Source organism: Entelurus aequoreus, linkage group LG04 (assembly GCF_033978785.1).
Source record: "Entelurus aequoreus isolate RoL-2023_Sb linkage group LG04, RoL_Eaeq_v1.1, whole genome shotgun sequence".
NCBI lineage: Eukaryota > Metazoa > Chordata > Actinopteri > Syngnathiformes > Syngnathidae > Entelurus > Entelurus aequoreus.
In genome coordinates, this window is record NC_084734.1 from 27,135,901 (window position 1) to 27,153,211 (window position 17,311).

At 40.8% G+C, this 17,311-nt stretch overlaps 1 protein-coding gene across 1 annotated transcript in view; it reads left to right on the top strand.

Moving 5' to 3' along the window:
* LOC133648412 (solute carrier family 35 member F1-like) overlaps positions 1-17,311 on the top strand; it is a 56,166-nt gene that overhangs the window by 13,682 nt on the left and 25,173 nt on the right. Inside the window, exons 2-3 of the mRNA XM_062044474.1 lie at positions 7,042-7,217; positions 11,099-11,226. Of these exons, the coding sequence (XP_061900458.1) occupies positions 7,042-7,217; positions 11,099-11,226 (304 nt within the window). The remainder of the gene's footprint in view (positions 1-7,041; positions 7,218-11,098; positions 11,227-17,311) is intronic.

Sequence of the window (17,311 nt, forward strand, 5' to 3'; positions counted from 1 at the left end):
AACCTTCTCAGTCTTTTTTGCCACCTGTGCCAGCTTTTTTGAAACATGTTGCAGGCACCAAATTCCAAATGAGCTAGTCCTTCGTTTAATTTGATGTAGATTTCACGGTTAATTTCCCCCTGCTTCCTTGAGTCACCGTTTTTTTTGTGGCTATGTTGGTGTTGTGTTTTGCGAGATATATTATTGATGAACTTAAAGGCCTACTGAAATGATTTTTTTAAAATTTAAACAGGGATATCAGATCCATTCTATGTGTCATACATATTTTGCGATATTGCCATATTTTTGCTGAAAGTATTTAGTAGAGAACATCGACGATAAAGTTGCAACTTTTGGTCGCTGATAAAAAAAAGCCTTGCCTGTACCGGAAGTAGCGGGACGTCACAGGTTGAAAGGCTCCTCACATTTCCCCATTGTTTTCAATGCAGCGAGAATGATTCGGACCAAAAAAGCGACGATTACCCCATTAGTTTGAGCGAGGATGAAAGATTTGTGGATGAGGTACGTGAGAGTGAAGGACTAGAGTGCAGTGCAGGACATATCTTTTTTCGCTCTGACCGTAACTTAGGTACAAGCTGGCTCATTGGATTCCACACTCTCTCCTTTTTCTATTGTGGATCACGGATTTGTATTTTAAACCACCTCGGATACTATATTCTCTTGAAAATGAGCGTCGAGAACGCGAAATGGCATTCACAGTGACTTTTATCTCCACTACAATACATCGGCGAAGCACTTTAGCTACGGAGCTAACGTGATAGCATCGTACTTAACTGCATATAGAAACAAAAGAAATAAACCCCTGACTGGAAGGATAGACAGAAAATCAACAATACTATTAAACCATGGACCTGTAAATACACGGTAAATGCTTTCCAGCTTGGCGAAGCTTAACAATGCTGTTGCTAACGACGCCATTGAAGCTAACTTAGCAACCGGACCTCACAGAGCTATGCTAAAAACATTAGCTATCCACCTACGCCAGCCAGCCCTCATCTGCTCATCAACACCCGTGCTCACCTGCATTCCAGCGATCGACGGTGCGACGAAGGACTTCACCCGATCACAGATGCGGTCAGCGGCCCGGAGACGGGGGAAGTCAAGGTGAGATCGGAGGCTAGCACGTCTGCTATCCATCTCAAAGTCCTCCTGGTTGTGTTGCTGTAGTCCGCCGCAAATACACCGATCCCACCTACAACTTTCTTCTTTGCAGTCTTCATTGTTCATTAAACAAATTGCAAAAGATTCACCAACACAGATGTCCAGAATACTGTGGAATTTTGAGATGAAAACAGAGTTTTTTGTATTGGATTCAATGTGTCCGCATACTTCCGTTCCAACGATTAACGTCACGCGCATACGTCATCATACATAGACATTTTCAACCGGAAGTTTAGCGGGAAATTTCAAATTGCACTTTATAAGTTAACCCGGCCTTATTGGCATGTGTTGCAATGTTAAGATTTCGTCATTGATATATAAACTATCAGACTGCGTGGTCGGTAGTAGTGGGTTTCAGTAGGCCTTTAATGATGATGACTAGTGTGGTGTTATTACTTCCTTTTAGAGGAATTCATGTACCATTGGTGTTGACTTCCACTTCCTTCGATTGCAGGAAGTTGGCCACTTGTTGCTCTGTTAAAGCGGCATCCATTGTATCTGGTTCTCCTCTTCTGTTCTCAACACCATGGTATAAGACCTGGGTGTATTGTGTAGTCCGGTCACAATCACATGGTGCTCCGTCTCATTCATTCTACACTTCATCTGCTCTATGATTTTGTTTCTTCACTTCATTCTCTTCTCTAAAAGCTTGGTGCAATGCAGTGCTTTCATATGCTTGAGTAAGTGCATCAGTGCAGCGGTCTTCTCTCTCAGATGCACTAAGGTAGAGGGTCAATAGATCATTATCTACTTTACAGGTACCTAAAAGAATGGACAGTAAGTCAATTGTCAATTGTCTGCAACAAGTACCTGTGTAGTGATGCCGCAATGATCCCTTATCTCTACATTTCACACCCAAATCGTCTTGTCTCAGACATTATTGAACCTGGTTATTGTGCAAAAATAATCTATTTGAAGAAGACAACAGCTCCCTTTTTTGTGTACATTCTGTTCTTGCAGTATTGGTCAGTTTATTATCAGCCATTTATTGCACTGAACAACCAGGACAGATGTTTGTGTGCAGCTTTCCTGTACCACTAAGGTTCAACTGCTGTGGCGATCAACACATTTTTAGGCATGATTTACGAAAGTTTTGCATGTAAAACAATCACAGTTTGCACAATGAGATGTGTGCTGTAGCACAAGCATAGGATTAAATGTTACACTTTTTTGTCTGTAAAATACATCAATACGGTGTTTTTTATTAGCATTTATGTAATCTAGGATCAGCATTTCATGATTTATATCCATAAATTCACATTCTTAATACATGACACTAAAGCTAAATTGTAATTGGAGATTGTGGATGTAAAGTGGTCCAGGGTGTACCCCGCCTTCCGCCTGATTGTAGCTGAGATAGGCTCCAGCGACCCCCCGCGACCCCAAAAGGGACAAGGGGTAGAAAATGGATGGATGGATTTAAAGTGCTTGTTCATTTTGCCAAAATAAGAGTGCAGCATTTCACTCTTTTAACTCTGCGCTATAAGCTAATCTGCAAAACAGCACACATAACATGCTGTTATTCACATCACATTGTAACGACATCACAGAGTTGATGTGTGGTGTTGGGAATCACTAGCTCAGGGGTGTCAAACCTATGGCCTGAGGGCCGGATCAGGCCCACAAACAGGTTTTATCCGGCCCGCGTGATGAGTTTGCCAAGTACCAAAGAAACTGCTGTTCTATATGTATCCACTGGATGTCACAATAGCAATTCTGTTAGGCAAGCAAACCGTTTATACCGGGGCCAAGCAAGAGGTACACAGTAAAGGGTGACTGTGGCTCCTCCTCCTCGACCCACATGAAACTTAAAACCTGCCGTTTTATGAATTCTGCTTCGAGTACATGGTCATGTGGCACCCTCGTTGCCCCAAAATGTCTCTGTCAAACACGAGAAAAGTAAACTTAACCCTTTAGAATAGTTTTTACCTCCATTTCTTACGGTTTGTTGAGTTAGCTCTGGATTGATCCGTGGACATGACAAAGGACGTATTTGATACCTCGAAGAGTTTACATGTTGTGTTTTCAATCTAAACCCAGAAAGACTGTGACTTAAAGTTTAAACCTGGCTTTGTAGATTCACTGAGATGAAGTCAAAGTGCATTGTGTTTTTGAAACTACACCAATTTCCTCAGAATTTTCAACAAACTTGAAGTGTTTTGTCCAGAAGATTATTTGTGATTTGTACGTTTTCAGAATGTGCTTGTTCTATTTTTGGCCAAAGTAAAACGAAGAAAACAACCTGGAGTTGTCTTTATTTTTAAGTTATCATGCCATGATTTTACCATTAGACTTAGACTTAGACTTCCTTTTTATTGTCATTCAAATCTGAACTTTACAGTACAGATAAGAATGACATTTTGTTGCATTAGCTCATGGCAGTGCAGGATAAAAAAGCAATAAAGTGCATATATAAATAAATAAATTACTGTACATTCCGGCCCACTTGGGAATAGATTTTCCTCCACTTGAGCTAAAATGAGTTTGACACGCCTGCATTCGCCGAACCGAGCGTAGAGCCGAGTGTGTGCGTCTTTTAACGCAAACGAAAGAGAGTGGTTGCTTTCAATATGATGTATAATTTGTTTGTTTTGGTGTCATTATGACAGAAAATAAACAGTTTTGCTAGATAGTAGTTTTGTTGCAGATGTTGTTTTGGTGTAGTTACGGCCGACAGTAATCAGTTTTGCTCATTTGTCATTGTTTTATCTGTTGTGACCACTTGTTGAAAATGGTAGAGAATAAATTGTAATGTATATATTTAGTTTTTAGGTTGGATTTGGATTTGGATTTTGTGCGCTGCATATAATTTCCTGTGCACGAAGCCTGGGGCACAGAGTAGTGTGCAATTACGCAGGTGCACCTTAGAGGAAACATAGGTGTGAATCAATTCATTTTTTAAGAAGGGGCCAAGGGTGTCATTGAAATTATTGCAATTAGAATATTGAATGACTTGTGGCTTTGTTTTAATTCAGATTTATTCGTATAAATACATATTAGCAGTGATAGGCAAGCGCCTTGGAAAATTTACTCTCGATTAAATGTAGCTAAGCTACAAGGGAAGCTATCCCCAGAGAACTGTAGCAACCTACACTACAAGCTACACGGCAAAAGTACAACACTTTTACACTTTGCATCAGTCCATCTTAGATGAGCTCGGGCCTTGCAAAGCCGGCGCCGTTTCTGGGTGTTGTTGATAAATGCTTTGCATAGTAGAGTTTTAACTTGCACTTTACAGATGTAGTGATGAACTGTAGTTACTGACAGTGGTTTTCTGAAGGGTTCCTGAGCCCATGTGGTGATATCCTTTACATGCAGTATCGCCTGAGGGATCGAAGGTCACGGGCAATCAATGTTGGTTTTCAGCCTTGCCGCTTATGTTCAGTGATTTCTCCAGATTTTCTGAACCTTTTGATGATATTACAGACCGTGGATGGTGAAATCCCTAAATTCCTTGCAATAGCTCATTGAGAAATGTTGTTCTTAAACAATTTGCTTACGAATTTGTTGACAAAGTGGTGACCCTCGCCCCGTCCTTGTTTGTGAATGACTGAGCATTTCATGGAAGCTGCTTTTATACCCAATCATGGCACCCACCTGTTCCAAATTAGCCTGTTCACCTGTGGAATTTTCCAAATAAGTGTTTGATGAGCATTCCTCAACTTTCTCAGTCTTTTTTACCCCTTGTGCAAGCTTTTTTGAAACATGTTGCAGGCATCAAATTCCAAATGAGCTATTATTTGCAAAATATAACAACGTTTTCCAGTTCGAACGTAATGTATCTTGTCTTTGCAGTCTATTCAATTGAATAAAGGTTGAAAAGGATTTGCAAATCATTGTATTCTGTTTTTATTTACCATTTACACAATGTGCCAACTTCACTGGTTTTGGTTTTGTAGTTGGCCTTTTCTTTGGCCCATCCCTATAATCTTATTCATTTTCTTTGCCAGCATTAAAAAAACTGAAAAAAACATCATCTATCTGTATCTTGACAAAAAAACAATGACTTGTGTGTTGTTTGGGAACAGTTGATACTGGTTATGTGCAGTAAAACGTTTCATGAACTCAACTCACCTTAAAGGCCTACTGAAACCCACTACTACCGACCACGCAGTCTGATAGTTTATATATCAATGATGAAATCTTAACATTGCAACACATGCCAATATGGCCGGGTTAACTTATAAAGTGCAATTTTAAATTTCCCGCTAAACTTCCGGTTGGAAACGTCTATGTATGATGACGTATGCGCGTGACGTCACGACGGCAACGGAAGTATTCGTACTCAATGTGTCACCATACAAACTGCTCTGTTTTCATCGAACAATTCCACAGTATTCTGGACATCTGTGTTGGTGAATCTTTTGCAATTTGTTTAATGGAGATTACAAAGAAGAAAGTTGTAGGTGGGATCGGTGTATTAACGGCTGGCTGTAGCAACACAACAAGGAGTACTTACTTGGATAGCAGACGCCTAGCCGATGCTAGCCGCCAACCGCATCTGTGATCGGGTGAAGTCCTTCGTCGCGCCAACGATCGCTGGAACGCAGGTGAGCACGGGTGTTGATGAGCAGATGAGGGCTGGCTGGCGTAGGTGGAGCGCTAATGTTTTTATCGTAGCTCTGTGAGGTCCGGTTGCTAAGTTGCTAAGTTAGCTTCAGCGTCGTTAGCAACAGCATTGTTAAGCTTTGCCAGGCTGAGAATTATTAACCGTGTAGTTACATGTCCATGGTTTAATAGTATTGTTGATCTTCTGTCTATCCTTTCAGTCAGGGATTTATTTATTTTGTTTCTATCTGCAGTTAAGCACGATGCTATCACGTTAGCTCAGTAGCTAAAGAGCTTCGCTGATGTATTGTCGTGGAGATAAAAGTCACTGTGAATGTCCATTTCGCGTTCTCGACTCTCATTTTCAAGAGGATATAGTATCCGAGGTGGTTTAAAATACAAATCCGTGATCCACTATAGAAAAAGGAGTGTGTGGAATCCAATGAGACCTTGTACCTAAGTTACGGTCAGAGCGAAAAAAGATACACCCTGCACTGCCTCTCTAGTTCTTCACTCTAACGTTCCTCATCCACAAATCTTTCATCCTCGCTCAAATTAATGGGGTAATCGTCGCTTTCTCGGTCCGAATCTCTCTCGCTCCATTGTAAACAACGGGGAATTGTGAGGAATCTTTCCTCCTGTGACGTCACGCTACTTCCGGTATAGGCAAGGCTTTTTTTTATCAGCGACCAAAAGTTGCGAACTTTATCGTCGATGTTCTCTACTAAATCCTTTCAGCAAAAATATGGCAATATCGCGAAATGATCAAGTATGACACAGAATGGATCTGTTATCCCCGTTTAAATAAAAAAATGTCATTTCAGTAGGCCTTTAATGTCTGTTCCTAAATTTGTGTTGAACATCTCAGATGAAGAGAGTGGTTATGATTTTGGTTTACAGAGTAAACAACTAAAAACTAAGGTTTGTGGCGTTGTTTTCTCTAAACACATAAATGGCCAAGGGCACACATTATTGTGGGTTTCCAGGACGTCCTTATCATCACTAAAGGAAAAATCGAATCAGTGGGACAGAATCCCTCCACTTTTTTCAAGTATGTTTTTTTTAAATTTTTTTAATGAGTTCCAGCTTAAAGTGTCCCTCTGCCTCTGACTCCCTGGTCGTCATGTGACATACACGAGTGCGTGTCTGTTAGGATTTTGCTTCTTGGGTTTGATGACCCGCAAACTACTTCAAACCGGTTTGATATAAACAAACTTACATTTTAATTTCAAAGTAGGAAATATTTAATCTTACAGAAAATGAAGTCCAAATGAAGCTCAGATAAAGCAAGGGTGTTTCTGACGCTGTGTGAATGTCTTCTGTTCCCTGCAGAGACCTGCTTGTGACGTTGGCCTTAGGTCAGGTACTGTCCTTGTTGATCTGTGCCATTGGCCTGACCAACAAGTACCTGGTTGATGATTTCCACGCCAACACGCCGGTGTTCCAGAGCTTTCTCAACTACATCCTACTATTTCTGGTCTACACCACCACACTGGCAGTCAGGCAAGGTACACACACAATTGCACACGATTGTCCAAAAAAATTATGTACGAGTTATGTTTCAATACTTTTTTCATATACTGTGTGAATTGTGTGTACGTGTGACCCATCCAACATTGGCACAGCCTGTCTTGAACACACACACACACACACACACACACACACACACACACACACACACACACACACACACACACACACACACACACACACACTCACACACACACACACACACACACACACACACACACACACACACACACACACGCACATACACACACACGTTCTTGTATTTGCTACCTTCTTGAGACCTCTGAAAAATGCCTACCTCTTTAGGACCACCTTTTCTAGATATATAAAGATTTGTATTTACAACATTAATAATATATACATACTATGCAAATATAAAAAAGGTAAGCTTGTAGTTATTTTTTATTTTTTTCATTTTTTGTTTGTAATTGGTTTTTAATCTTCATTATTTACTTCAACTTATTACAATATGTCTCTATATACATATTTATTTTATTTGTTTAATTAATTTTGGCCAAAGGGGGCGCATTTCTTACACACACTTGTTATTACATATGTTGGCCAGAGGGGGAGCACTTCACATTTTTACACACACTTGTTATTTCATATGTTGACCAAAGGGGGAGCACTTTTAAAACCGACACACAGTCAATTTGAAAAATCCCTCCTTTGTGGGACCACCCTCATTTTAAAAGATTTCACCACCAGGGGTGCAAATGAGACATTCTCTATTAGATGCAATTGTTTTCCGTATTGGGACCTTGATTTCATTACTAACTTGTTCCCCGTCCTTATATATACACACACACACACACATACACACACACACACACACACACACACACACACACACACACACACACACACACACACACACACACACACACACACTCACACACACACACACACACACTTTTCTTTTAACCAAGACATAAATGATGTAAAATTACTTATAAATTAAAAGTAATGTACAAAATATAAATTATATTAAATGTAAATGTTTAATGATATGTCTTACAAAACCAAACATATCCAAAAATATACATATACAAAAATACAGAAAAACATCAAACATACAAAAAATAAATGTATTGAAAAGTATGTGTAATATTTATAACTTTGAACTAGATCAGGCCTGGGCAATTATTTTGACTCGAGGGGCCAGATTTAGAGAAACAAATGCTTCTCTATTTATATATTTATATATCTATTTTTAGGAACACTAATACAAAACCTCACAATAATGTCTGATTGAATGCTAAAAATGTTATGACAGACCGCCTTAAACGGAATGGAATTAAAAAATTTTTTACTGAATGAGACATCCAGAATGTATATGAAAATAAAGAATGTGGGATTCACAATAATAACTATGAACGATAAAACACTGAATATTGAAAACATATGAACATCACACCCCCTCTCGATCGACATATTTTACAATCAAGTGAAACGCAACAAAAATGCAACAAACACAGTGAAATATGAATGTGAAGGGTAATAAAAACCCTCCACCTACAATCTGATATATCTGATATATCACTAAGCTTTAGAACTTTGTTGTAAAAATCTCCTTCCGCGTCTGTCCCTGACACCCACATTTCAGGCTGGCCGCTCTGGAAACACTCTGTGGAAACGCTCCCCACCCACACTGCTTGGTGCCTCGTCTGAGCTGCTGTGACTTAGATGACCATAGTAACTAATTAGATGACCATAGTAACTAATTAGATGACCATAGTAACTAGTATATCATGCAAAAGCGCAGATTCCAACCATTGAAATACTTTGTATACCGTAGTTCAAGACTTACAGTCATTTGAAAACATCACTGCACATCGTAATGGCAGCTACACTTTCCATCTTAAAGATCTAAAAAAAAGTATTTGGGAATGTCCGGCGGGCCAAATTGAAAAACTTAAAGGCCTACTGAAATGATTTTTTTTTTATTTAAACGGGGATAGCAGATCCATTCTATGTGTCATACTTAATCATTTCGCGATATTGCCATATTTTTACTGAAAGGATTTAGTAGAGAAAATCAACGATAAAGTTCGCAACTTTTGCTCGCTGATAAAAAAAAAGCCTTGCCTGTACCGGAAGTAGCGTGACGTCACAGGAGCTAGTATTCCTCACAATTCCCCATTGTTTACAATGGAGCGAGAGAGATTCCGACCGAGAAAGTGATGATTACCCCATTAATTTGAGCGAGGATGAAAGATTCGTAGATGAGGAACGTTACAGTGAAGGACTTGAGAGACAGTGATGGACGTATCTTTTTTCGCTCTGACCGTAACTTAGGTACAAGCTGGCTCATTGGATTCCACACTCTCCTTTTTCTATTTTGGATCACGGATTTGTATTTTAAACCACCTTGGATACTATATCCTCTTGAAAATGAGAGTCGAGAATGGGAAATGGACATTCAGTGCCTTTTATCTCCACGACAATACATCGGCTAAATGGTAAATGGTAAATGGGTTATACTTATATAGCGCTTTTCTACCTTCAAGGTACTCAAAGCGCTTTGACACTATTTCCACATTCACACACACATTCACACACTGATGGCTGGAGCTGCCATGCAAGGCCCTAACCACGACCCATCAGGAGCAAGGGTGAAGTGTCTTGCTCAAGGACACAACGGACGTGACGAGGTTGGTAGAAGGTGGGGATTGAACCAGGAACCCTCAGGTTGCTGGCACGGCCACTCTCCCAACTGCGCCACGCCGTCCCCTGTGCTTTAGCTACAAGCTAACGTGATGGCATCGTGCTTTAACTGCATATAGAAACAAAAAAAATAAACCCCTGACTGGAAGGATAGATAGAAAATCAACAATACTATTAAACCGTGGACATGTAAATACACGGTTAATGCTTTCCAGGCTCGCGAAGGTTAACAATGCTGTGCTAACGACGCCATTGAAGCTAACTTAGCAACCGGACCGCACAGAGCTATGCTAAAAACATTAGCTCTCCACCTACGCCAGCCAGCCCTCATTTGCTCATCAACACCCGTGCTCACCTGCGTTCCAGCGACCGGCAGAAGGACGAAGGGCTTCACCCGATGCGTTTGGCGGCCCGGAGACGTAGGAAGTCAAGGTGAGGTCGGCGGCTAGCGCGGCTAGCGCTCCAACAAAGTCCTCCTGGTTGTGTTGCTGTAGTCCGCTGCTAATGCACCGATCCCACCTACAACTGTCTTCTTTGCAGCCTTCATTGTTCATTAAACAAATTGCAAAAGATGTCCAGAATACTGTGGAATTATGAAATGAAAACAGAGCTTTTTGTATATGATTCTACGGGGTACCATATCGTCCGTTATACTGACTTCGTCACGCGCATACGTCATCATACCGCCACGTTTCAGCCGGATATTTCCCGGGAAATTTTAAACGTCACTTTATAAGTTAACCCGGCCGTATTGGCATGTGTTGCAATGTTAAGATTTCATCATTGATATATAAACTATCAGACTGCGTGGTCGGTAGTAGTGGGTTTCAGTAGGCCTTTAACGGGCCTTAATTTGCCCAGATCTGAACTAGATGATGATAATCAAGCAACAACAAAAGCTTTGATTCTGCTATTATCTCAACTTCACCTTTGCAGCCCCTCCACCCCACATGCACACACACTCCTGTGTGCAGGAGTGCAGTCAAATGGTTGACAAATCACATGTGGTGTATACAAATCCACCTCTCTGTTTCCTTCTCATAACATCTCAAAAAGGAATATTTCATTTTCAAACCCTGACCCTGTAAATGTGGGAAACAAAAGCAAAGCCAATTAAATGTTATCTGGTGAACAAAACCAGTGTTGCTTAGTTACTGAGTATTTACTTTGTAGCTCTGTTGTGTCGCCGCAGGGGAAGGCAACTTGTTGGCAATCTTGAAGCAACGCTGGTGGAAGTACATGATTCTAGGGTTTATTGACATTGAGGCCAACTACCTGATACTAAAAGCTTACCAATACACCACACTGTCCAGTGTACAGGTATGTATTTACTTCTTCTCCCATTCTCATTCATGCAGATATTTCTTCTCTGCTTCAACGACACTGTTTCAACAACTATATTGATCCACACAGTAGCTCAGTTACAAAGGATGGAAAGGATAATGCAGGTATAAAGTAGACTAAAAATGTACCATAGTAGCAATATAAAATATAACATATATGTAATATTTACATATTATATATACAGCATATAATATATACTGATACATTATTTTGTATTTTTGTATAATATATACAATATATAACAAATCCCAATTACCATGTACAATATTACAGTATATGTAACAGCTGCTGCAAAAAAGAGGGCAGCATAAAATAGAGAGTAGATCCAGTAGAAAATATACATTATAAACAAAGAGAGGTAGCTAACATAGAAGCGGTCAGGTAATAAACAGATACCATCTATTGCTGTATGGCGAGTAATTATACAGCTGGATGGAGTGTGGAATGAAGGAGTTCTTTAATTGAACACTGTGGGAACGAAGCTGAAGGAGCCTGTTGGAGTATGAGCTCGGCTGTCCCTCAATTGTCTGGTGGAGTGGGTGGGCAGGATTGTCCGTGATGGCGAGCAGTTTGTCCAGTGTCCTCCTATCCCTCACTGACACAAACGCCTCCAACTGCATGCCGATAGTTTAGCCGGCTTTCCAGATCAGTTTGTCAATCCGGTTTAAGTCCCTTTTGCTGGTGCTGCTCCCCCAACAAACCACAGCAAAGTACAGGGCACTGGCCACAACTGACAGATAAAAGATCTCCAACAGCTTGCTGCACACATTGAAAGACCTAAGCTTCCTGAGGAGCCCAGTCACATCATTCTTGTGTGTGCTCTGCTCCAACTCTTCCATTTATTTTGTTTTGATCTCCTGCCATTGTTCAGATATCCCATGTTGTTGTTCTGAAACTGTATCTCCTTTCGTTGATTGAATAATGTCAGCATAGCTTTATTTGTCCCTGGAAGGTCATAGGTGTTTATTTTTCTACCGTAATTCTATCTTCCATTTCCCGAGCTGTTCTGCGATTGTCTTGTATGTTTTTTCCGAGGCAAATCTAACCTATAGTTTATTTCCATGACTTGCTAGCAGCTAACAGACCTGCCAACGTGTACGCATTTTTTGGTTCTTGGATAGCATTTTACCCTTCAGTATGCTTATACAGTGGAACCTGTCATGGTCCATTGCTCGGATCATGTTTTGTAAAGACTCCCTTAGTTCTGTTTCAGCACCCCTGGGTTTGTGTTTTCTTGGTTGTGTCATGTCTGTGTGATCATGTTTTGTTTTGGTTATGTTCGGTTTGGTTTTTGGACCTTTTGTGCACTCTTGTTTGTTTTGTTTCCATGACAACCCATTCGTTTTCACCTGTCCTCATGTCACGCACCTGTCTCACGTTTTGCACTCGCGCACCTTTTTACTAATCAAGTCTCTGTTATTTAAGCCTGTCTTTTTCTGTTGATCGTCCTGGTGACATTATCCTTACTCACTCTGCTTCATGTCATGTCATGTTTACGGTTTCATGCTTAGTTCACGCTGCTTGTTTCATAGTCCATGCTGCCCTGTTCACGTCATCGCAAGTAAGTTTTGTTTATTAATGCCACAGTTAGTGTCTTTTGATTTTTGTCCATAGTTCTGCCTTTGTACTAGTTTTTGTTTTTTATAGCCAAGTTTTGTACTTCCGCCCTTGTGCACGCTTTTTGTTTATTACTTTTGTTAGTGTTAAAATAAAGATGTCATTACCTTCACGCCTTGCCCGCACCAACTTTCCTTTGCATTCCGGGAAAACACAACACCCCAAGGTCCACGTTTTGACAGGTTGCAATGGGTGCTGATTATTTTCACCTGCCTCTGATTAGTGTTCTGGACGCTCACTTGCGCCCAGGCACTAATCAGAGGGCTATTTATTCCTGCTTTTCGCCACACTCAGTCTGGCTGTCTTGTTTTCTTCACACAACAGTTACTTTCGATGATTCTTTCCTCTTGTTTTCTATGCTAAGCTTTTCCGTTATCTTCCCGTGCAATTGGCACGCTTTTCTGTTTATTTGTATTTTCCTGTATTTTTGTATTCTGGACTGATTTATAAAGAATACATCATTGTCCTACCTGCACGCTGCCTCCGGAGTTCCGTCTGCATCTTGGGGAAACGATCTGTACATTAACATGCGACCCCGCCGTAACAGAACCTCAATTTACAAACTTGATTTGTTTTTGAACGGGGTTTGCAAATAGAAAAGTTTGTATATTGAAGCAAACGTCTCCAGGGCTTGGTCAAAAGGATAGGACTCAGATGCAGAGTAGGGAATACTTCGACAGGCTTTTATTTTGACAGCTTCCTTTCACCTCCAGAGTCAAGATAATACAATATCTATATTAACAAAAAAAACTAGTCAGCGAAAAAGGTTCCAAAAAATAGGAACAACCGAAAATCACTCCGAAAGGAGGAAAACACAAAAACAAAGACGAACTATAATTGGCGCCGTATATGCTATAAAATTTATTAACACAAAAACGCTCCAACGGGGAAGAAACAATGGCTATGAAAAATTCTACACTTATCTAATCTAATAAAGTTTAACAAAAAATGTCACTCAAAAATTTGAGGAAAGAATGAAAGAAAAAACTGATAACTCACCACTTCGGCTGAATAAACTAAATAACAAAAAATCACTCTGGAAACAAGGAAAAAAGGAAAACTCAAAATCACGACAAAGGAATTCAGGATCAAGGAGAATAAACACAAGACGAGGCAAGGCAAGGCAAGGCATGGACATGGATGCTAGAGAGGCACGAATACACGAGACAATCTGGCACAGAACAAGGGGAGGCGTGGGCTTATAAAACTCATGAGGGTAATGGGAAACAGGTGGAAACTATTCAGGGGTCAGGGATGACGTCAGACTGATGACACAAAAGGAAGGGCAAGTGATCTGACACGAGAAGAGTTACTTTTCAAAGTAAAACATGCAATTCACAAGACAGAAGAAACCAAGACAAGACATCCCTCACCGCGGTGTGACAGAAATAACAATATAAGCATAAATATTGGGTTCCAGCCTCAACAAACGAGCGTGTTTCGAGTTATAATTCCAAACTATCAACGCGGTACCAGCACTGCTCTTAAGGTAAAGGGAGTTAGGTTTACCAACGTACACTTGGCCCATCCAAACCCTCCTGTGTAGTGTGACTTGCACCTCCAAAGACTGTGATTTGTCTGCTTTTGTTACTTCCTCCTTTGCAGCCCACCTCGGGGACGGCCTTCTTTTGCGATTTTGGATGAACATTGGCAACTAGTTTAATAATTAAAGTAGAAATTGCTTGTGAATACTGAAATGCTGAACTGAAATGCTGGTAAAAGGTTTGATAAATGTTGCAATAAATAGAAATGAATGTAGGAATGGTTTGAATGTTAGAAGAGCTGAAGCTGTATTGAAATGTAATATTAATGTTGAAAAGTGATGAACTGTTGAGTTGGAAATGGGAGAAACGTATATAGTGGCTAAAATGCTAGCATGCTAATGTTAAATAGTGAGATGTCAGCATGCTCTAACAAGATAGGATCAAGTAACAAAATACATTTAAGTGTACATACTTCTAAGTAGGGATGTCCAATAATATCGGACTACCGATATCGGCCGATAAATGCTTTAAAATGTAATATCAGAAATTATCGGTATCGGTTTCAAAATTATCGGTATCGGTTTCAAAAAGTAAAATACATGACGTAGGGAGAAGTACAGAGCATCAATAAACCTTAAAGTCACTGCCTTAGGGGCGGTATAGCTCGGTTGGTAGAGTGGCCGTGCCAGCAACTTGAGGGTTGCAGGTTCGATCCCCGCTTCCGCCATCCTAGTCACTGCTGTTGTGTCCTTGGGCAAGACACTTTACCCACCTGCTCCCAGTGCCACCCACTCTGGTTTAAATGTAACTTACATATTGGGTTTCACTATGTAAAGCGCTTTGAGTCACTAGAGAAAAGCGCTATATAAATATAATTCACTTCACTTCACTTCACTTTGCGTGCCGGCCCAATCACATATTATGACACACACAAGTGAATGCAAGGCATACTTGGTCAACAGCCATATAGGTCACACTGAGGGTAGCCGTATAAACAACTTTAACACTGTTACAAATATGCGCCACACTGTGAACCCACACCAAACAAAAATGACAAACACATTTCGGGAGAACATCCGCACCGTAACACAACATAAACACAACAGAACAAATACCCAGAACCCCTTGCAGCACTAACTCTTCCAGGACGCTACAATATACACCCCCCACTATCCCCCCAACCGCAAACCCCACCCCCCCAACCCGCCCACCTCCTCATGCTCTCAAGGAGAGCATGTCCCAAATTCCAAGCTGCTGTTTTGAGGCATGTTAAAAAAAATAATGCACTTTGTGACTTGTATAATAAATATGGCATAACTTGAGTTGAATTTGTTCTCTTATTTTGGAAAACCTTGTTACATTGTTTAATGCATCCAACGGGGCATCACAACAAAATTAGGCATAATAATGTGTTCATTCCACAACTGTATCGGTTGATATCGGTATCGGTAATTAAGAGTTGGACAATATCGGAATATCGGATATGGGCAAAAAAGCCATTATCGGACATCTCTACTTCTAAGTGTATGCCCCCCAAAAATGGCTAACATACTAGCATGCTACCATGCTAACAAGATAGCATTAAATAAGTAAATATTTTACTTTTAGCTGCACTCCTGCAATTTAGCTAGAATGCTAACATTCAAATGTTACAGTGTGCGTAAGGTAGCGCCAAGTAACAATATGAAATGTTAGTACTAACCAAATTGGTTGAATTACGGCGCGAGGAGAAAAAGCGGAAATTTTAATACCGCAACTAATATTATTAACACAATGCTTTGTTTTAAAACAGTATATATATATACATACAGTACAGGCCAAAAGTTTGGACACACCTTCTCATTCAATGCGTTCTCTTTATTTTATATTTTATTTTATAACCTGCTCAGTGGCCTTGTGGTTAGAGTGTCCGCCCTGAGATCGGTAGGTTGTGAGTTCAAACCCCGGCCGAGTCATACCAAAGACTATAAAAATGGGACCCATTACCTCCCTGCTTGGCACTCAGCATCAAGGGTTGGAATTGGGGGTTAAATCACCAAATGATTCCCGAGCACGGCCACTGCTGCTGCTCACTGCTCCCCTCACAGGGGGTGGAACAAGGGGATGGGTCAAAATGCAGAGGGTAATTTCACCACACCTAGTGTGTGTGTAACTATCAGTGGTACTTTAACTTTAAATTTTCATGACTATTTACATTGTAGATTGTCACTGAAGGCATCAAAACTATGAATGAACACATGTGGAGTTATGTACTTAACAAAAAAAGATGAAATAGCTGAAAACATGTTTATATTCTAGTTTCTTCAAAATAGCCACCCTTTGCTCTGATTACTGCTTTGCACACTCTTTGCATTCTCTCGATGAGCTTCAAGAGGTAGTCACCTGAAATGGTTTTCACTTCACAGTTGTCATAGTTTTGATGCCTTCAGTGACAATCTACAATGTAAATAGTCATAAAAATAAAGAAAACGCATTGAAATGAGAAGGTGTGTCCACACTTTTGGCCTGTACTGTACATATACATAATATAATCTCAGACTGGGATCATGAGGGGGCCCCACTCCTTAGGCGTGGGTTGGTTTCATGGGGGCCTGGTTGCTTTTTGGGCAAAGCGGTCTTCCCATTCAGTCTGTGGGCCCCTCAGGGCAAGGGATCCTGTCTCGCTGGCTTGAGGGCTGGTTGTCTCCTATTTCTCCTGTGCCTTGTCCATCTGTCTGTGGCCTGCTGCTGACCTGCCCAGCGGCACGTTAGGCCCAGTTCTGGAGGTCCTGTCGCTGGCCAGCCTGCCTGCAAGGGCCCGGTCGCCCATTATTCCCTGGCCTTGGCGCTTGCCGTTTTGGGTAGGGCTTTCTGGGTGGCTGGGCCGCACTTTGGCTCCTGCACTTAGTGGGAGACAAATATATTGTATATTATACAGACATACGCACATGGACATCCACATGCATATACATATACATACA